General features: G+C 33.8%; 1 protein-coding gene across 1 annotated transcript; it reads left to right on the top strand.

The window, feature by feature from the left end:
* The first annotated feature begins 2,585 nt into the window (after nucleotides 1-2,585).
* Nucleotides 2,586-21,574, top strand: LOC133205035 (sialin-like). Its single transcript, XM_061340778.1, has 11 exons — nucleotides 2,586-2,589; nucleotides 2,703-3,025; nucleotides 3,720-3,953; nucleotides 4,058-4,145; nucleotides 5,403-5,498; nucleotides 5,647-5,777; nucleotides 5,880-6,029; nucleotides 6,254-6,386; nucleotides 7,222-7,372; nucleotides 19,478-19,568; nucleotides 20,820-21,574. The coding sequence occupies exons 1-11, from the start codon at nucleotides 2,586-2,588 to the stop codon at nucleotides 21,402-21,404; spliced, it is 1,986 nt and encodes a 661-aa protein (XP_061196762.1). The 3' UTR covers nucleotides 21,405-21,574.
* Nucleotides 21,575-22,447: the final 873 nt, after the last annotated feature.

Below are 22,447 nucleotides of genomic sequence, written 5' to 3'. Positions count from 1 at the left end.
ATGAACACCTGGAGCACCCGCTAATCCAAAATGCACATTTGAAGAACAACTACCTCGTCTGGGAAACAACTTATTCATCAGGAACATTGGGGGCGTTATGTTAAGTGATACTTATAGTGTGTGATATATGTACTTTAGTTTTCAGGAATAGACAGATTTGATCGATTGATTTATTTATTGTATATTGTTTTACGTCCCATTCGAGAATTTTTCACTCATATAGAGACGTTACCATATATCGGTGAAGGGCTTCAAATTTTGACCTTTACTCGGCACTCAGGGCCATTGAGCAGTGAGGGATCTTTATCGTGCAAACGCCTGCCGTGACGGGTCTCATCCGAAGGATCCGCAACTTTCACTTCAAAGTGCCGAGCGCATGGCGAAGGAACAGTTGCTGCCCATTTTGATCAACTTAGGTCAGTCGCGGCCGAGATTCGCACTCACGACCTCCCGATCACGGAGCGAGCGCTCTACCGACTAGACAGATATGAGATGGTTGTAAATTAATTTACTTTATGTGTTTAATTTCCTACTTTAGTTTCCCATTTTAAAGGAAAGTCTGGAAAATGAAAGGATCTAATGTTTTCCCTAGATGATAATGCAGCATTTAAGGTGACATTACTGTATAGGGGATTAATTCTACGGGTTGTAATTTTCACGTTTTTTCTATCGTCTGACACAATCGCAGTTTGATGAATTCACGGAATTAGTGTATTTTTTTTTAAATGAAAACTACCTATTATTCCCCCGATCCGTGGCAATATTTAAATAATGAAATAATAGCTTTGACGATAAATTAAGGTCGAATGACTTCCCTGATTGCTACAACGATAGGTGGTATTTTACTCCCCCCCCCCCCCGTCCTCTCTCCCAATTGTTATAAAAAGGCAAATCCGACGCCTGTCACCCAAAATTCTCCTTTCCGAAGGAAAATATTGAGATCATATCGAAAACCACTGGGGACTGTGTTTCGTCGACGAAATAATATTATCCCTTATCTAAAGGAAGTTCGAGACTTACATGAATAAATAGAATTTCAAAAAAAGCTAACTTAAAATTTCTATGCAATTAAGTGACAAGTGCTTAGGGTAGGTAGTTACGTGCGGGTAAGCAACATCCACAACCCTTGTGTTTTGATCAAACAACTAGCGTTGTCTTTAAATTGCTAGTTAACGATAAATGCAGGTCAATATCTGCAGATTTGAATTTCAGTAAAACACATCTATTAAAATAATTGAAGAAGTACAACTCATAATTTCTGAATGACTACGTAATATATGCCTACTGGTAGTCTGGACTCATACCTAACACCCCCATCCCCCAACCCCCTCCCAATAAAAACGAAAAGAACATTATTTTAAATTTATTCACTGTTTCTTGAATTCATGGAATAATTCAAAACCTGAAAATATTGAATACTTACACTAGGAGTTATTTTCCCCCTGTAGTATTCTTCAAGAGGTCAGTGAAACGACAATTATAATTACACATGAAAACATGAACCAGAGATCTTGACCACATAGCTCATTAAAAAAAGTAAAAATCTAATTTAAAAAAACGGAAAAATTATGTCTATTGGTATAATTTTTAATTAAACCTTAATAATAATGTATTTCCAACACTCAATATAACATTTAATCTTCAAATCCACAACAGTCATGTATCATACCATTGTTTTATATGCATGCTTCTAAAGATATACGAGGGTTGATAGTAATACGTCTATCTATTTTGACTTATGTCCTAAAATTTCATTAAGATATTTGCAATACTTAATAAAATACTAAACTTAACACAACCTTTGGTCTCGTCTTTTGCCGTAGGGCAAGAATATACAAACGTCGTTATGACGTTTCTCTTCGACACTCATTTTGAATCTGATGATACATAAGATTTACGCAAAAAGGAATGGATTTAGAAATTACGTTTAGACAAAGTTCAAATAGTTTTTATATTTCAACTCAAAACAAGACGGTTTATACCAAACATGGCAGTAAAAAATATGAAAAAGAACCACGTGAGAGCTTAAAAAGATATATGCGGATGAACTAAAAATGAGTGCCGAAAAGTAAGGTCATTGCTTCGTCGATAATAGTCTTGCCGTGTAGCGATAGACAAAACTTAACATTGTTTTTATCTTAATTTTTTATCGAAGTATTTTATATAATCGAATGAAATTTTAAGGCAAATTCAAAATAGATAGGAATATTTGTACGTGAAATTTTGTTGATAACATTCTATTAATAAAGATTTTATAGCAGTTGTGACGTTACTATTGGATTAACTCTCGTATTTAGTTTCTGTCAATCATTACATTTTAAAAAAAAAAACTAGACTTCGAAAAAAATGGATGTCTTTGATACAACTGTATGCAAAAAAGTTATCTTTTGACAATAACCAAGGTTGGTTCCAACATTTATGTAATGAGATCTTTCTGAGCATGAACAAATACATTTGGATAAAGGGTTGTCATCAAAGTTTAAAACTATTCTTGGCTTCCATATTTTTAAATATAAAATATACTTTTTGTATATAGAATTGATTCATAGTAAAAATGCACAGTTACGGGTGACACTTAAAAAACAATGGGTAAGTGCAAATTGCTGTCCTCCTGTGCTATTGTCTCTTAAAATTTTGTTTCACTTTGAGTCCATTGACATTTAATTATACCTTTGAAATTTGAAGTAAATATCTTTTTGAAGATGCAAACAAAAAGGAGGAAGTTTTGAACGGAAGCAGGAGAAGATCGGTATCTTTTACCACAAATCATGACGTCACTTCCAAAACTCCTACGATTGTCAATTCGTCCAGCCATCATCCTGAAGGGCTTCTGGACAAGTACCTTTCCTGCCGGTGGGTCGTGACTTACATGTGTACTCTGGTTTTTGTAGTTGTGCCAATGCTACAGAACTGTTTATCAATGGTTCTAGTCTGTATGGAATCAAACTACAAGAAGTCATCGATAATCTTGAAGTACAACCAATCAAACACCACCAATAATATTACAGCGCCTGAGGAACAGAGTGTAATTATTTTAAATGTTTATTTGTTTGGCATAATCATTGAAAACAGAGTAAAACTAATACATGTAGCTGTAATCATATTTTCCATAACTTTTAGTATGTAACTAGAGAAAAATACTGTCTTGCAAGGTATTTTTATTATTAGACAGTTATGGTGATTCTTTAAATTGCACTTTGAATTTCTATTGATCCCTGGGAAAAAAGAAAATTTTAGTTAATCAAGTTGTAGTTTGGAAACTTCGAGAGCTCTAAGCTTATATTGAATACAAACAATGGATGACCACGACATAAACGCTTTTTACAGAAATACATTTAGGTATGAATAGGATTAAAACAGAATTCACGTTACACAAAAGCATGGTCATCAAGCTAGTATCACCTATTCGTTTAAATAGTGTGTAGACATTAAAGCTCGTTCGATGATAAATATTCACGAAATGTTTCATCACCAACATGCTTACGTAGTGTATGTATTTTTACATATGCAACGAAATTAGTAATAATATACAGAAGCAATTATTTTTAACGAACCTTGACTTTATTTTTTAATTACATCATTGACCTAAATATGCACAATTACGGTTCATAATACTTCAACTTTTCTCAATTCTCCAGCATCAATATCTCCATGTCAGTAAACTTCCCAACATTGTAGTCTGTGTTCTAATGACAAAGAACATTAACTATTGTTTCTAGGTATGGAACATTCGACTAGAGGGTGACATCAGAAGTCAGATTCTATCGGCGGAGTTTTACGCTTTACCGTTTACACCCCTGATTGGTGGATATTTATCCGGGAGATTTAGCGCCAAAATGATTATTATTGTTATAGTCCTCCTGATGGCCGGCTCTTCATCTGCCACGCCCATAGCATTAACAGTCAATCCCTATATTGCCATCGGGCTTAGATGTATTGTTGGCCTCTCTTTTGTAAGTGATAAAAATGATGAATCTGAGGTACTGGATGAAAGTTTGGCATAATGTATTATAATAATTTTTATATATTTTAATAAGTTGTCATTTCTATTTTATAGGGTGGTTTACAAGCCAGCATCACTGAGTTGTTGGCGAAGTGGGCGCCACTGAATGAACGGGCGCAAATTGTCTCAACGGTCGTGGCAGGTAAAAAAAATCATTTCATTTCAGTGAAATTCAATTTATCGAGGCAAGATATGTTATTTATTATTTCGATATAAATTAAATACGTTTGAAAATGTTTATTCATCTTATCACATACTTATCCCTTTTTCTAGCAAGTATAGTCACTGGTTATTGATTCTTTTTTCATATCCCTCTATTTCAACACCATGTGGATATAGGTGTGCATTTCATGTACGATTGTGGTTAGATTTACTAACAATGCATTATGTTAAAAGCCATGAAATAAAAGTGAAATAAATAAAAAATAATAAATTATCACTTAATGTTTTTAACAGCATAATATTCCTGACATTGTTTAGCTTTGTAAGACAGTGGACAGGAAAGCGAAAGAGGTTAAAGCATTAAAAGTAGGTGAAATAAAAAAAAAAACTCCTTCGACGAGAACTTACATAGGCTTAAATCCTGTTATCCAATCCAATTCTAAAGAAAAAGAAATTTATTATATAAATCTCTCTTGTATGTTTATGATTTGAAATGGTTTTTATCTAATGAGCTATGCTTTTTTCTAAATCAATGCCAAGGGTTCAGGAATAGAAAACATAACATTTTTGGATAAAAAAAAAACATACCCAATTATAAAATATAAATAGAAGACCCTTTATTTATTTCACTTTCATTTTATACAACATAAACTTTAAAAGAGGTCTACTCGTGACTATACAGACTTGGACAGATATTAGTTGACCGAGAACACAGGTCGAGTTCAACCAATACGGGAGCAATTCAAAGTCTTATGAAGATCAGGATCAGTCAACAACAGCTACAAAAGATCATTTTGTGGACTTCAACCAAAAATTACAAATTCAAAGATTGTACATCAAAGTCTGTGAACGTTCCGCTGATCCTTTTTGCTTTCAGATAGCAACGGAAAAATTCTACAAATGAAGGCTGTGTTTCTTCTCCTTGTATTTACTTATAATAATTCTTTTCTAACAATATTTGCTACTGTTCCGTCTTTGAGATACTGGCGAATCTGCCATCTGCCATTTTACGTTTACAAACGAAACATGCTTTGAAATGAGCAACTTGATTGGTCGATAATGAAATATATCAAATCTGCAATCATTCAGAAGGGAAACACCTATAAACCTCCCAAAATTTATTTGAAGGTGCACTTATTCGGAGGTAAACATAAAAAGATCGTCTGAACCAATGAGGGAGCATCAAAATTTGTAAATAGCAAATTATGACAGTGTAATGATACAATTAATTTTTCAGGTTTATTTATTAGCTTCATTGTGAATTATTCTGCCTCTGGTTTTATCTGCACCATCCCTGTACACAATGGCTGGCCACTCATTATGTACATCTTCAGTGAGATATTTATTTTATAGCTTTATAAAGTTATCAAAATCATATAAATTTGTATATCATGTATATTGTTCAATACTGATGAGTTGAATCGTTTCAATTTGAAACAATTGCTTTTGACTCTAAAATACTTTTTTCAACCATTTTTAAGGTGCTTCCAACCTTCTAATGTTAATACCCTGGGTAATCTTGGTCTATGATAGTCCATACGAACACCCTCGAATTACTCCGCCGGAAATAGAAATTATTCGACATCGGAGACGAGACAGCACTGTAGCTAAAGTGAGATGATCCGTGTTCTCTCTTTTAATGTCTTTTACACGCTCCTCGTGTACAAATTGGTCTTTACTTAAATGTTTATAACTAATCCACCCATTGATCTAGATGTCACACCCACCATGGATCGACATTCTCCGATCTGGACCTTTCTGGGGAATATTTTTCTGTCAACTTGGCTACGGATTTATTTCTACAACAACTGGCACTTTTGTACCTCTCTACCTTAATGATGTTCTAAAATTCGACGTAACTTCGGTATGATCAATGATTTGTTTTGATTTTTTTCAAATACTTATGCAATGTATATACAGTCATGTTAATAGGGTTTGTGTCTTGATTACTTGAATCCAGAAATAAATCCAGTAATTCAGTTCTAATTTAAGACTTTCTCAAAGTTTACAAGGAGCATTTTATAATAAATGCCTTTTTTCGTTTTGGGATTTTACACCTCACTGTATACTTCTACATGATACTTACAGAATGGTCTGTTGTCCTCCCTACCCTTTATTGCCCGCCTCCTGTCATGTCTGGGTGGAGGGCATGTCGCTGACCTTCTCATCGCTCGAGGAATTCTCTCAACCACCGCTGTCAGAAAATTATTCCAGACCACAGGTTCAACAGAACATATCACAAATTCAACATCTCTTTTTTTTTGCTAGGATTTTGATACATAGATAAATCATTTTCTTAAATTTAAAGAAGTCAAATACTCTCTTAATCATCACGGTAATATGAATTGTCTTCGAATGAATTTCATTTTTTTTTCTTCATTCACTTCATTATTTGAATTACTTCATTAAAATTGTAATTAGCCATATAGTTTTTAAACAAAAGAGTTGAAAGCATATGACCATCAAGCGATATATTATTTCTTATTTCCATCAATCACAGAGGAAATATGTATTTACATGTGACATGTTCTAAAACTTTATCCTTACTTATAAATTTATATACTCATCATCATAAATATGCATACACATCGTTTGGATTTCACAAACTGGAGATCTATCATGGCTCAACAGTTATAAAGATTTGGTAACGAAGACGAATGAAATATGAAGATAACGAACAGTAATCAAATTCAGTTAAGTCGATTAGAACAACACGAATTTGAAGTAGAGCAAACACGGACCTCTAAAACATCAGAGGTGGGATTAGGTGCCATGAAGGAGTAAGCATCCCCTGTCACATCTGCCGTGTGCCCCTTGTCATGATCGTATAAACAGAAAAGTCCATAGACAATTCAGTGAGAAAATAAATTCTTATTATCTTAAATAAAATCTGAAACCTTTAAAATTTTACTCCTTTAACACATTTCCTACAAATATAGCTGAAACCTGATGAATGAACGACAAAATAAAGTTTTTAAGACTCGAGCAACGGGATTACAACTGACTGGTTTCACACACCCCTCGTCTCACGTTTATTATATTATATGATATTGCAGGAAACATTCTGTCTGTTCCATTCTTAATTGGTCTCAGTTACATGGACAGTTCCCAGGCGACCTATGCTGTCCTGCTCCTTGTCATCTTCTGGTTTATTCAGGCTCTCAACACCAGCAGCCTCAAGGTCAATGTAATCGACATAGCACCAAGGTATAAATTTTACTAAATAGATAAGTGCACATTGTACAAATTAAAAAGTGTGGAAATTAAAAAATAAAATGTGTCAAAATGGCCCTTAAACGCTTCCGTATACCAGTGGAATGTTGAAAACCTATGCTAGTCAATACAAGTGTGTAAGAACTCCCTCCCTGGGTGTTTTTATAGGTTTGCGGGTGTGTTAACAGGCATGACGGGCACCGTGTCATACATAGCAGCCATGCTGTCCCCCATCGTTACGTTTGAACTCACCAAAAACGTATGTCTGTCTACAATGGACTTTTGAGCTCGAATACTGTTCGTTATCTCCACATATTTCATGCAAGGAATACATTTAAAGATTCAAGTTTTTCCATCAGTTCTCTTTGCGTTCGAGAGTTAGTGATTCATGATAAAAATTTATTTATATTCATTGAATAAATTCATTCAATTTTTGCTTATAGAGAACCCAGGAAGAATGGCAGATCGTTTTTTACATTTGCGCCAGTTTGTCCGTTTTCAGTGCTTTGATGTTCCTCGTCCTCGGCAGTGGGGTAGAACAGTCGTGGGCAAAAGACCCCTCGTCGGAGGAGGAGATTTCTGTTAATGACCCAGTCAAACAGTCATCGGAGTCAGTTATGAAATATGAGATCCAAATTAACACAAATGGTCACGTGATTGAAACTCATGACAATGAACGGCCGACTACTGAGACAGGAATAAATACGGAACTAGAAATTATCCATTTGAATAGTAATGTAATGTCTAAATTCATTTCTCAAGATGTGCAGGTAAATAAAGGTAACACAGGTATTAATGAAAGGAATAAAGATCAGGCTTTCCAGGCTTCCATCATTGGCGAGTTAATTCCTACTGGAGTAACCAACAACGCATTTGTTGTTGATGATGATGATCAAACCAATCCTAACATTGAAATTAATTCGTCAGGAATCTGGACATGCTCGACGGAAATGGTTGGGTCGCAAAAAAGAATTCAAGAACCAACTAAATTCCAGAATAACCACGAAATGACAATTCCTAATGAAAGTGAGGTTACCATGTTGTAAGATGTTGTGTGAAATCACAGAGAATTTATACTGTATATTTGTGTGAAGTATGCATAGATAATTTAGCCATATAGTCCATGTCTGAGTTTGTGACAATAAATTAAATACGCTGTAATAAGTTCTGGCAATAAACATAAATAAGCTAGTTCTACTTCTGTTGTTGATGCGAAATCAGACTGAAAACTACTCAGTAATTGTCGGTAAGAAACACAATTACACTTTTCCTAATTGTCTCGACAGGGGATGCTTATCCCCCTAAGAACATGATCCCGCCTCTGGTGTTTCCAGGGGTGCGTATTTTTGCCCTGTTCACAATTCGTATTGCTTTAGAGGAATAATGAGATTAATCACTGCATGTTCGTTATCAGTTTGAGCTCATCTGAACCTATGGAGTTAAATTTTCATAGATTGACTTTTCATGATTCGTCGGGCCATTTTCTATCAAATATTACTAGTTCTGCAAAGTTTCTTTTTTCTTACATAAAGAAATTCTGGTGTTTGAAATTCTGATGTCTTGCCCTTTTGCTAAGAAAGATAAAAAAAAATTCAGTCGGTTTTAAAAGCTTTTTTCTTAACACCATTCATTTTAACCAAACTTGGGACAAGGCATCGTTAATTAGATTCAGATTCAGAAATTCTCATTTCTCACACGGTCTGTAATGCCTTAGCCATTAATTAAAAATGTCTTTGCAACACTTTATACTTAGCTTTGCTAACAATTGTTCGAGTTGTAAGTGTTTTCTAAATGACCAAAACAGTGAAGCGCACATCACTTTTCATGAGGTAACTAACTCTTTTGACCAGGTTTTTATTAATAACTCGTTTCCTTGCAGACCGTCCATCGTCCAATTCAATGTCTCTGACAAATCAAAAATGGCTTTGCCATTGATATATGTACATACGCACGGCTCACTTTTCATATATTTCCGAATTCCATCAGCATTTTCAGAGTTTGTTTTAGAGGTTTCCCGAGTTCAAAACAAAATAATATCCTTATTCGCTGCTCCGTGACTTACGTCAACGTCATCTTTTTTATTATCTGTCTTCTGAGAATTCTTTTCAACGAAGCAATGTATTACGTTATAAACTGGCATCTGAAATTATATACCAAAAACTAATTTAAACGTTTAAATTTTATTTCGTTTAAGTGACATTTATTAGAAATATAACTATAAACATTATTAAGTGTTTTGTAGTTAATTAATCAGCTTTTGCTGAGCTCGGCGACCCCATTTCCAATCTGAAATTTTAGTTAATGTTGATATATAATGATATATTTGAATTTTTTATTCAAATTATTTGGATTTATTGTTCAAATGTCTGCCAAATTTGGTTATAACATGATGTTGAAAAGTTATGAAAAAATCCTACGTATTTTTGGAATGACCCTCGTACATATAAAACAAATAGTTGTTCAAAAAACAATAATCATTTTAAAAGTTGTATAGATATTGAATAATACACCATTTATTATATCTACAGAAGGGAACTAATAGGTTGAAAGAACTTGATTTCGATTTTATTGATTATTTGTCAATAAAATACGTTTTAAAACAATTGATTCACATCTTCCTCTACCTGTGCTTGCACGAGTTAATGTCTATTGATAATAAAAATTATCAGCTATTTGGGGATTAAAATAGATTTCATCCACCTGCATGTCCTCTGTATCTTTTGTCTTATCGCCAATGCTTTGAGGTTATAGAAAATGCACGACTTGTTGAGTAAGAATTATATTTATTCGTATTAATAATGTCATTAACAAAATTCATCGAGTGATCAGCATGTTTATATAATATATCTTTTACAATAGACATGAGATTCCATCCATTATTGGAGACGAGTAATCTCTAACTTATGTTCAAGTCGTGTGACTTAATTATGTTATCGTTACTATTCGGTAAATAAAACACGGTAGAGATAATTTACGATTGCTCTAAGTACATCATTATTTCTGTCTATTTGATGTACTTCAACTTATTTTCTTTTCTTATCAAACGATTCAACAATTGTTCTTTTAGATACATCAATTCATTTTTCTTCATCAAAGGCTTTCTTTACAATTCTTCCTTATTTGCTGGGACAATGATCTTATTCATTGCATCATTGGCATCTTCATTTTTCTTTCTTCAAAGGTGTTTGTACCTTCTCTGTTGAAATGCTGTATCATTTCCTCGGTAGTTGATGTATCATTATTGATATTCATATTGGGGTCTTTCGCCCCAATCCTGCTCCAGTCCACTGCCGAGGAGAACAAAGGCTAGGGCTCCTGCAATACCCACTCCAGAACATATGAAGAAGACATTCTACTATTCGTGTTCCCTAGCATAAACGCTAGAATGCATTAATATTTCGTTCATTTTTTTGGTATCGTACAAATTCAATTTATTACAGGTCCTCCATTGAAAGTCAATGAAACTTCAAAGGATATAAAGTATATATCTAGAAAGCAAACAGACTGTTGCATAGTTTGCAGTACGAATAAGACTAACCAGAGCAGAATTCGCTCAAATAACATTTCGTTTAGGAGCACAGATTCTTAAATCCAACATGCACCAAACATACGTTAAAACTTTCTATCAAAATGTGATTCATACTTACCGGTATTTGAATCCGGGAAACTTCCAAACTGTTACATATTGGTCCAAAGTTTCTTTTTCTTATTTTCCAAGATAAAAATATTGTTTTTCTTCTTTATATACATGTAAATAACTAAAACTGAATTTCCTTCTTTCTAAAGTTCATAAAGTTAATAAAATGGCTATTTTTTGTTAAATAAAAATAACTATTAGAGAAAGACAGAAAGAGTGGTCCCTCTTTCTTTTTCCAACCACCTATCCCATAGGTGCGTCCTTACAAAGCTGCATTTGCTACAGTGTCTATTTGCGCACGGTAGCCATTTGTAAACAATTGCTGTCACACTATGTTGTAGATCCTCCTACTCATTGTTTTAAAAGATAAAAATTTATTTATTGTACTAAAAACACACTTCTTAACAATCATTTTCTTTTTATCTTAAATCAGTTGCTAACGCTAAGCATATCACAAGATTAACATAAGTAAAAACAAAAATAATAAGCGCAATAAATTTAGAGAGTTTATCTACCGAGGATAATCCCATTTAGCATCGTCAGACCACGACGATAAATGGACTGACTGTAGAGGCAGTGGATGTGAGCACAGACAAGGTACGTATCAGACACGGGCGTCATAACAATCACAAATATCTTCCCAATGGATAAGGCATAATGGGAAAGAAAATGTTATTGTAAAATCAGCTCTCCATTTATCTGTCCCAGAAAATGTCCCCAAAGCTGGAAATTTAATGGAAACTAATAAATAATGATAATTTGATGGAAATACATATCGGCTTTGTGTGGCAATAACTGCAAACGCCATCATGTTGCTTTTAAACAAAGATAAATGAATAATTTTATTATTATTATTCATTTACAAAAATTAGCTATGACTTTTTTTTAAACCGTCTCAGTGTAGAATTACTTGTTCTTCTGTTCGAGTTGTTTCCCATGCCAATAATGTTTGCGGTAGGGTTGTAGTTGGATTCCATGCAGATGACTGCCATACTCATACTCATACACTGACATAACATGATAGAACACGTGACGATTATAAAACACCATCCAGCGACATGATGTATATTTCTCTACGAGACCTTGATTCAGAAGTTCCTTGAAAACTGTGGAGGAATTTTGAAAGGATGTCACAGATTCGCTGTACTCTTTCCCGTTGGATTCAATCTCGTTTGTGAAGGAAACTCTTGATGGCCCTTTTATTAACCACCTGGGGAACCTTTCTCCATGATATGATGCTTACGTCACTCATAAAAATAACAGTAATGAAATATGGAGATAACGAACAGTAGTCAACCTCAAAAATCTACTGAAACAATACAAATCGGCTCAACAGACCTCTGAAAGCAACAGAGGTTGGATCAGATGCCATGGAAGAGTAAGCATCCTCGGTCACACCCGCCGTATGCTCCTTTTCATGATCAGGCAAACGGAAAAATATTAGACAATTCAGTGTGAAAATAATGGCCTAGCAATTAGTATGAAAAACGTAAATCAGCATTCGACTTAATGATAGATTGTATTTGCTGACGAGATTATTGTATCGACACTAGAACTTTCGAAATGTTGACTTCACACGATACTGTTGATGTCCTTGTTTCATCAACTTGTTTGTCAATAGTTTGCCTCGTTTTAGAAATTGTTGGTATGTAGAGCATGCATGCTCCTGCCTATCGAATTAACTGGGAGACATAAACTCCATTTGCAGGTGATAAGGGTATATTGCTACATAAATAAGGGAAGTTGACGATAGAAAAGTTTTGTTGTTAGATTACAATTTATGTTTTTTTCTAGTAAAATATCCAAATATGAAACAGATGTGTCTGACTCTGTGGCATGTTTTATTTCAAGTTCACTGGGGTATACCGAGTCGACGTATGAATGGGAGTAACTATTGTTAATTGATGATACGTCGTCGATACATCTGAATGTCGAGTTAAAGGCCACAGCAAGTGTTTTCTTCCTCTTATGTATAAGATTTTGAATAAATTCTGCATCATATGAATATTAAACATGTTTGCTAATAAAGGGGCGCAATTGGACCCATAGAATTTGAGAAAGTGTTGGGAAAAAACTTGATCTCCAAAAACTACATAGATATTGTCAATCAGAAACTCAAGCATCTTTTTAATATCAACTTCGGAGTTTTTGTGTGTACAATCAGAATGTTTTTTAACAAAATAATGTATGTGCTGATGTTTTACAAGTACCACTTTGCAATTTTAAAAAAAATGTTCTGTGTGTCTTGTAGATACATTGTACATGTAAGTTTGTTCTACTGTCATTTTTTTTAATGAATGACCATTTTTACTTTTTATTTGAGTCGCATATTTAATTGGACAGACTGACATATAAAAGGGTTGTTTAAGCGTTTTGATGTTTAAAAGTGTGATATTTTATTTTTAATGTTTGATTTTATTAATTGGCACGAAAATTTGCTTAAAATTAGAGTATGATGAATAATTCTTCGATCACTCTCAAAAAAGAAATCAAGTTGTCATAGGTCAACTGAACTCAGCATGAGTGATGCAATGGTTTTGAAATATTCTCGATCAGTAGTGATTTGACTCCACAAAATCAGCTGTGCTATTTATGCATTGACACGAACGTATGTCTATTGCGGCATAATACGGTGAACACTTGGAGAAACAACTTATTGATTATGAACATGGAGGGAAACAGCTGATTTATAATGAACACTTTCGGAAACAAGTAATTCATCATGAACACTTCCGGAAACAAGTAATTCATCATGAACTTTAAAAATAGCACCAAATTCGTTATGAAAACTGAGAGACACAACTTATTTATCATGAATACCGACAGTAATAACTTATATAGGATATAAACAGAAAAACTAATATATCAAGAACACTGAAAGAAACAACTGATATATTATGAACATAGAGAGAAAAACTGAACAACTAATATATCATGAACACTGAAAGAAACAAATGACACATAATGAACATAGAGAGAAAATTAAACAACTAAAATATCACGAACACTGAGAGAAACAACTGATTCATTATGAACATAGAGAGAAAAAACTAATTTATAATGAACATGGAGGGAAAGAAGTAATTCATGTACTCTGAGATAAACAATTTAATCATTATGAATATATAGGGAAACAACCAATTTATCACGAACACTGAAAGAAACAAATAATTAATCGTGAACACTGGGAGAAACAACTAACTTGTAATGAACACTGAGAAAATTATGCACACTTGGAGAAACAACTACTTCAATATGAACACAAGGAAAAACAACTTATTCAAAATGAAAACAATTAATTCATAATGAGCACTGAGAAAATCAACTAATTCATTATGAACACTGGGCGAAACAACTCATTTGTTATGAACATTGGGAGCATATTGCTGAGAGGTATTTATACAGGTGAGAAATGTTCTACTAATAAGCATATTTTACGGGGAAATTTCTACAGTGGACGATTCTGCATCAGTCTTTACAAATTAATTTTCTGTCAATCCTTAATTTGTGTTTTTTTTGTGTGTGTTTTGTTTTGTTTTGTTTTGTTTTGTTTTTGTTCTTTTTTTTTTTTTGGATCTGAAGTGCTTTTAATTTTTTTTCAAAACAGTTCCTTAAATAACTTTATTGATTACATAAGTAAAGAGTCTTGTCTGAGTATTTCTCTATGTACATGTAATAGTTTTCTGTTGAACTTCTACATCCAATTTAGAGAAAAGATTATCAATTCGTATAAATTTACGTATATACCAAAGTAATTTTAAGGCTGCGCACATTATTTATGAAAAAGAGAACATCTCGTTGTTAACAACGTTTAAGACTAATCTCGGCTTCCATATTTTGTGTATGTTATGCTTTAGTATATATAAAATTTGTTTTACAAAGAAATGCATTTTTACGGGTGACTATTGAAAGGAACAATGGGTAAGTGCAATTCGTTGTCTTTGTGTGTCAATATCTTGTCTCATATTGTTTTCCTAACGATTTGACTTGAGTCCATAAACACTTTACTCATATTCATGAAATTTTGTATACATGTATGTAAAAATCTTATTGAAGATGCAGCTAAAAATGAGAATGTTTCGAAGGAAGAAAGGAGAGGGTCGGTATCTTTTACCACAAATCATGACACCACTTCCAAAATATCTGTTGATGTCAATTCGCAGACCCATGATCCAGAAGGGCTTCTGGGCAAGTACCTTTCCTGCCGGTGGGTCGTGACTTACATGTGTACTCTGGTTTTTGTAGTTGTGCCAATGCTACAGAACTGTTTATCAATGGTCCTCGTCTGTATGGAATCAAACTACAAAGAGTCAACAACTATCTTGAAATACAACCAATCGAACACGACCCATAATATCACTGAGCCTAAGGAACAGAATGTGATTATCTCATATATTCTATTGTTTGGTATAATTATTTAGAACAGAAAAAAGTAGTTTTTAGCGTCTTATTTTCCATACCTTTGTGTATGTTTGGAGTTATGATGACTCTGAAAATATGCAAAAACAAAAACACCAGATACCTCAGGAAAAAGAAAACATAATTTTACCAAGTTGCAGTGTGGAAAAGACCAGGGTTCTTCTAGCCATGTATTGAATCGAAACATTGCAAAAGAACAGCACTATTTATAAAAAAAAAATCATAAAACAGACTTCACACTATACAAAAAATTCATAAACTATGCAAAAAGCCAGTCTCATCTATTCGTTAAAATAGTGTTAAGTGTGAAACATTTGCTTACCACTTTGATCATGTAATAAATGTATCTGGACATGTACATCGAAAATACTAAAATTCATTTTCTTGTAGTGCGGTCTACCGTCAAAGAATACTAACTATTATTTCTAGGTATGGAATATTCGACTGCAGGGTGACATCAGAAGTCAGATTCTATCGGCGGAGTTTTACGCTTTACCGTTTACACCCCTGATTGGTGGATATTTATCCGGGAGATTTAGCGCCAAAATGATTATTATTGTTATACTCCTCCTGATGGCCGCCTCTTCATTTGCCACGCCATTAGTATTAACGATCAATCCCTATATTGCCATCGGGCTTAGGTGTATTGTTGGCCTCTCTTTTGTAAGTGCCAAAATGTTTAATACAAATGAATGATTTTTTTTTAATTTCTTAAAACAATGCATTTTAATGAGTTGTCATTTTTCTTATATAGGGCGGTTTGCAAGCCAGCATAACAGAACTGTTGTCAAAGTGGGCGCCACTGAATGAACGGGCGCAGATTGTGTCAACTGCCGTGGCAGGTCAAAATAATCTTATCATTTATTATCACATACAATTTTTTTATACACATTAATGTAAAATTGATAATTTTCATATCACATACTTTGTATTCCTTCGCCCCATAATGCAAGTGTGTACATTTATACTATGGAAGATCAAGGGTAGCATCACTAACAGTTTATTTAATTAAAAACATGAAATTTAGGGGGAAAATTCGTTGAACACTATTTTCAAAATCCTACATGTGATATTGTGAACGGTGTTAGTGATTTGAAAAGTGGAGTAAAACCATGCATTAAAAGTAGTGGGAAAAAAAGAATAATAATAAACCATTTTTTGACGATGACTTTCCTGAGCGTCTTTCATGTTGTCCAATTTCATTCTAAGGAATAAAGATTTATCAAATAAACCTCCCATGTTTGTGATTGAATATGATCATATATATCATACAAATTGTATCCTCACTCACTGATAAGGCGGAGGAATAGAAAACATACATCTTGGATAAGAACAGAATCTTATCCAATTATAAAACATGGAACTTATAATGTACTTTATTCATTTCACGTTCACTTTGAACTGAAAGTAATCTATATATTTTGCAGGATTATTTTTAAGCTTCATTGTGAATTATTCTGCCTCTGGTTTTATCTGCACCATCCCTGTACACAATGGCTGGCCACTCATTATGTACATCTTCAGTGAGATATTTATTTTTATAGAATCTTTATCGCTCCTGACATCGTATACATTAGCTTGTACATTGTTCAGGGGAAAAAGTACATGTTGAATTATTTTCATCTCTATCTTAATTGCATGCAGATTAAGCATTCATATAGATATGTTCAATAGACACAATAAATATCTCAAGAAAAAGACTTGATTACTTATAATAATACATGTACACCACTTGAGAGTTTATTTAATATCTCTCTCTCTCTCTCTCTCTCTCTCTCTCTCTCTCTCTCTCTCTCTCGTTGGAAGAATCATGTATTTAAAATTTAAAGCTCAACACTAATTTTTGATGATTTTCTTCGTTTCATTTTAAGACAATGGTCTTTGGACAATAACACGATATTTTTCGTTTGCATATAAAGGTGCATCTAACCTTCTGATGATAATCCCGTGGGTTCTCTTGGTCTATGATAGTCCATACGAACACCCTCGTATCACACAATCGGAAATAGAAATAATCCGACATCGGAGACGAGACAGTACTGCTGCTAAAGTGAGATGATTAATGTTCTGTCAATATTGTCTTTTACATGTTTTCACAAAATTGACTACTTTTTTTAATTTCTTTGCCTTATATGTACATTTATCTAAAAAAAAATTCAAGTATGGATGTTATTGATCTAGATGTCAGACCCACCATGGCTCTACATTCTCCGATCAGGACCTTTCTGGGGAATACTTGTCTGTCAGCTAGGCTACGGATTCCTCTCTACAACCACTGGTACTTTTGTACCTCTCTACTTGGATGATGTACTGAAATTCGATGTCACTTCGGTATATGATCAAGGACTTGATAAGATTATATATATATATATATATATATATATATATATATATATATATATATATATATATATATATATATATATATATATATATATATATATATACTTGTATATACACAAGTAACCCCTCTTACTGTAGACTTTTTAAAAGGTTGTAAACAGTATTTTTCTTTTACTTTGAAACCATTTTATTAAGGGAGACCCACAGCTTAAATAGATACCTTTAAGATCTGTAAATCATTATGTCATTTGCAAATTTTTTCTTGTAAATATTATCTTTCAAATTTGGATTGGTAGGTTACTAGTATACTTAATTTGGTAGTCTCCATTGTTATTATATTTGTAAATTTTCATTCAAGTCAGTGAGCAGCAGAAAATGGTCGATCTACCTTAATTATGATCTATTTTTAGATTTGGAAATCTAACACCTCACTGTATAATTCTACATGTATACTTACAGAATGGTCTGTTGTCCTCCCTACCCCCTATTGCCCGCCTCCTGTCATGTCTGGGTGGAGGGCATGTCGCTGACCTTCTCATCACTCGAGGAATTCTCTCAACTACCGCTGTCAGAAAACTTTTCCTAGCTACAGGTTAAACAGGACTCAAAATTAACATAAACATCGTTCCCTTTTCCCTTTTTTCTACTTTGAATTTGTTACATATGAAGATAATTTTCTTAGAATTTAAAAATGTTTATTCTCTTTGCTGTTATTATGAAATGATGTCTTCAAGTAACCTTCAGTTTCTCTACATTCATTAGTAGACTTCTCTACATTCATTTGTAGACTTCTCTACATTCATGGCATTATTTGATTATTTTTTTTCAGACTGGTGAACGGTGGGACTCCAGTAACTGATTTTGTATCCCCACGTCTCATGTTTATTATATTATATAATATTACAGGTAACATCCTGTCTGTTCCATTCTTAATTGGTCTCAGTTACATGGACAGTTCCCAGGCAAGCTATGCTGTCCTCCTCCTTGTCATCTTCTGGTTTATCCAGGCTCTCAATACCAGCAGTCTCCGTGTCAATGTAATCGATATAGCACCAAGGTATAACCTTCACATCTGTTAACAAGACATACCATCATGCAAGGTCTGTTAAACAGACCTAGCACCAAGGTTTATCCTTTACGCCTGTTAAATAGACATAGAACCAATTCTCAGTCTTTTTTGTTTGTTAACAAAGCAAAAGTATAGCCTTAAAGTATGTTAAATAGACTTACCTCCAATCTATAGCCTTTTTTAGTCTGATGAATATGCATAACACCATGACACAGTCTTTACGTCTGTTTAAGATATTACACCAAGGTACAGCTGTAACCTCTACATGTTAAATATACATAGCACCAAGGTACAGCATTTACATCTGTTAAATAGACATAGGACCAAAGTATATGCTTTAAATACAGAGAGCACCAAGGTTTAGACTTTACTTCAATTAAACAAAGAATCAAAGTTTATACGATATGTAAACTACATACACCCAAAGTATGGACTGTCCTTTGTCTCAGTCAAACAGAGTAAAACCTTTCATATCTACTGGATTGAAAGAGCATTAATGTCGTTTGGCACACTTTAGGGGGTTCAATGAGACACAAATATTCTATTAAAAGGAAAATTTTCTATTTATGTTTTAGCAAAGTTTGAGTGTTATTTTAATTTTGTTCTTCTAAGGTATCCTTTTTCTCATAAGGTTTGCTGGTGTGTTAACAGGCATGTCGGTCACCGTGTTACATGTTGCGGCCATGTTGTCCCCCATCGTTACGTTTGAGCTTACAAAAAACGTAGGTCTATCTTCATTTAATAATACCTTTCATAAGAGTTTTTTAATAAATGAAATATATGGAGATGACGAACAGTATTCAAGCTCAAAAGTTCATTAAACATTACAAAATAGGTGCAGAGCAAACACGGACCTCCAAAACATCAGAGGTGGGATCATGTGCCATGGAGGAGTTAGCATCTCCTGCCGACCGGTCACACCCGCCGTGTGCTCCTTGTCATGATCGGGAAATAACGGAAAAATCCGTCGACAATTCAGTGTGTAAATGATGGCCTAACAATTAGTATGAAAAACGTCAGTCAGCATTTGACTCAATGATAAATTGAATTTGCTGACAAGGTCATTGTAACGACCATAGAACTTACGAAATGATGACTTTAATCGAGACTGCTGATATTCTTGTTTCATCAACATGTTTGTCAATAATTTACCTCATTTTAGAAATTGTGCATACGTAGAGCATGCTCTTGCGTATCGAATCAACTGAGAGACATAAATCCCGTATGCAGGTGATGAAGGTATATTGCTGCATAAGTAAGGGAAGTTGACGATTGAAAAGTTATCACGTTTATCTTAAAGCTTGGTTGTTAGATTACCATTAATGTCTTTTTCAAGTTAAATATCCAAATATGAAACAGATGTGTCCGACTCTGTAGTATCTTTTATCTCAAGCTTACTGGGATATATCGTATCGACATAAGAAATAACAATTTTTAATTGACAATACGTCGTCGATATATCTAAATGTCGAGTTGAAGGCCACAGCGAGTGTTTTCTTCTTATCACGTATAAGATATTGGACAAATTCTGCTTCATATGAATACAAAAAAGGTCTGCTAATAACGGGGCGCAATTGGTACCCATGGCAACTCCAATAGATTGTTGGAAGACCTGGTCTTAAATACCACATAGATATGTCAATCAGAAACTCAAGCATCTTTTTAAATATTATACATGTATTTATAAATATTATTTCTTACACTGACGGGTGCATGTAGCTAGTATTTAAAGCATTTATAGTAGAACTCTCTCTCTCTCTCTCTCTCTCACACACACACACACATACACACACAATGAAATGCACAGTAATTTTATTTCCACCTAGATATGTTGTTCCTTTCACTCAGCTGCAAACTTAACAAACGACAACTCTCAGGGTAGAGGTTGATTATAAGTGCTTGGAAGAATTTTTACTTATATTTGGTTTCTTTTCATTTTATACTCACAGTTCAATAATTTTTTTTTCTCATAGAGAACCCAGGAAGAATGGCAAGTTGTTTTCTTCATTTGCGCCAGTTTGTCCGTATGCAGTGCTATGATGTTCCTTGTCCTCGGCAGTGGAGTAGAACAGTCGTGGGCAAAAGACCCCACATTGGAGGAGGAGATTTCTGTTGGTGACCCAGCCAAGCAGTCATCGGTGTCAGATCTGAAATATAAAAACCAGAATATGATAAATGGTCACGTGACTGAAACTCATGACAACGAACGGTCGACTTCTGAGACAGGCATAAATACAGATCTGAAAATGATTCATTTGAATGGTAAAAATATGTCTAAATTCAGTTCTCAAAGTGTGCAGGTAAATAAAGGATTCGCTGGAAAAGATGAAATAATAGAAAAGCAAGCTTTTCAGGCATCAACCCATCGCGAGGTTTGTCCATTTGGAGTAATGAACAACGCTTTTGTTGGTGATGATGATGATACCGTCAGTCCAGAGAGTGAAATTCATCCGTCAGGAATCGGGACAGGCTCGAGGGAAATGGCCGGGTTGGAGAATAAATTCAAAACTAGTCATGAAATAACCATTCTTAGAGAAACTGAAGTCACCGTGTTGTAAGATGTGCAATCACAGAGGTTTAAGACAGCATGTTTGTACGAATAAATATAATTCTTAATATTAATTTAGCCATGGTCACGTCTCTGTTTAGCTTTAAGAAATATCCAGCTATAAGTTCACAGTGTGTGTAATTATTTTGATTAGCATATGATAAGTGCGTTTATTCTATTTAAGTTGATGTGAAATCAGATAAAAGAGTTCAGTATTACGATTTACAAACTACATCTTTTTAATGGTTTTTTTGTTTCAGCTCATCTGAGTCTATGACATACTGATCAAATTATTTTAGTGCATGTTTGTTCTTTAACCTGGTGTAAACTCTTTTGGTGTCTCTTTAGGTCTTTCCTTTTAAATATTGCTAGTTTCACTTTTCTTATATAATAAGTCTGATTTATTGAAGTTCTGAGGTTACGCCCTTTTTCAAACGATGATGGACGTTTCATGAAATATCCGGTATTAGAAAATCTGAAAATCAGGGTCCCGTTTTGCAAAAGATTTTACAACTAAGACTAAAAACTTTCGTTGACTGTAAAATCTTACAAAACTTAATTATGTTCTGTTAAAAATGCATAAAAATATCTTTCTAAATTCTTTTCAAAAAGATTATAACCATTTTCAAAGTAATGCAAAAAGGAAAATGATAACATTTTGATCTTAGTCGTAAGTTCTTTTGTAAAACAGGTCCCATACTCCTTAGGATAGCTTACTCATTTTAACAAAAAATATTATTGGGCTGACAAGATTCAGATTCAGAAAGTCCAAAGTCATGCAAGTTTTAAACCCAAGTTCCTAAAGAAAAAGTGAACAATATTAACTGATTTAAAATAACTCTCCTGATGAACCATATGTCACTTACTGCCAAATAGACTAATTTTTGCACAATGATATGATCATCCTTTTGCAAAGTGAAATTCCAAAATTATTTCTTCTTCTTTGTCGTTTGTAGTGGTGTTGTAGTGGTGTTGTCACTGATTTAAGGTCTCGCGACATATTCATCAATGTTTCTGTTTGAATCTCCTTGTAGTGAAGAATTCAAATAAAGC

Source organism: Saccostrea echinata, unplaced genomic scaffold (genome assembly GCF_033153115.1).
Source record: "Saccostrea echinata isolate AGI-Se365-2 ecotype Australia unplaced genomic scaffold, CSIRO_AGI_Sech_v1 ptg000054l, whole genome shotgun sequence".
Taxonomy (NCBI): Eukaryota; Metazoa; Mollusca; class Bivalvia; order Ostreida; family Ostreidae; genus Saccostrea; species Saccostrea echinata.
The sequence above is the reverse complement of the archived record's forward strand: the minus strand, read 5'-3'. Positions and strand labels throughout refer to the sequence as shown.

Bases quoted from the DNA above. Each gene is read 5' to 3' on its own strand.
- LOC133205035 (XM_061340778.1), top strand. The intron at 3,954-4,057 runs GTAAGTGATAAA...TCTATTTTATAG, and splicing joins GTATTGTTGGCCTCTCTTTT to GGTGGTTTACAAGCCAGCAT. The intron at 5,778-5,879 runs GTGAGATGATCC...CCATTGATCTAG, and splicing joins GAGACAGCACTGTAGCTAAA to ATGTCACACCCACCATGGAT.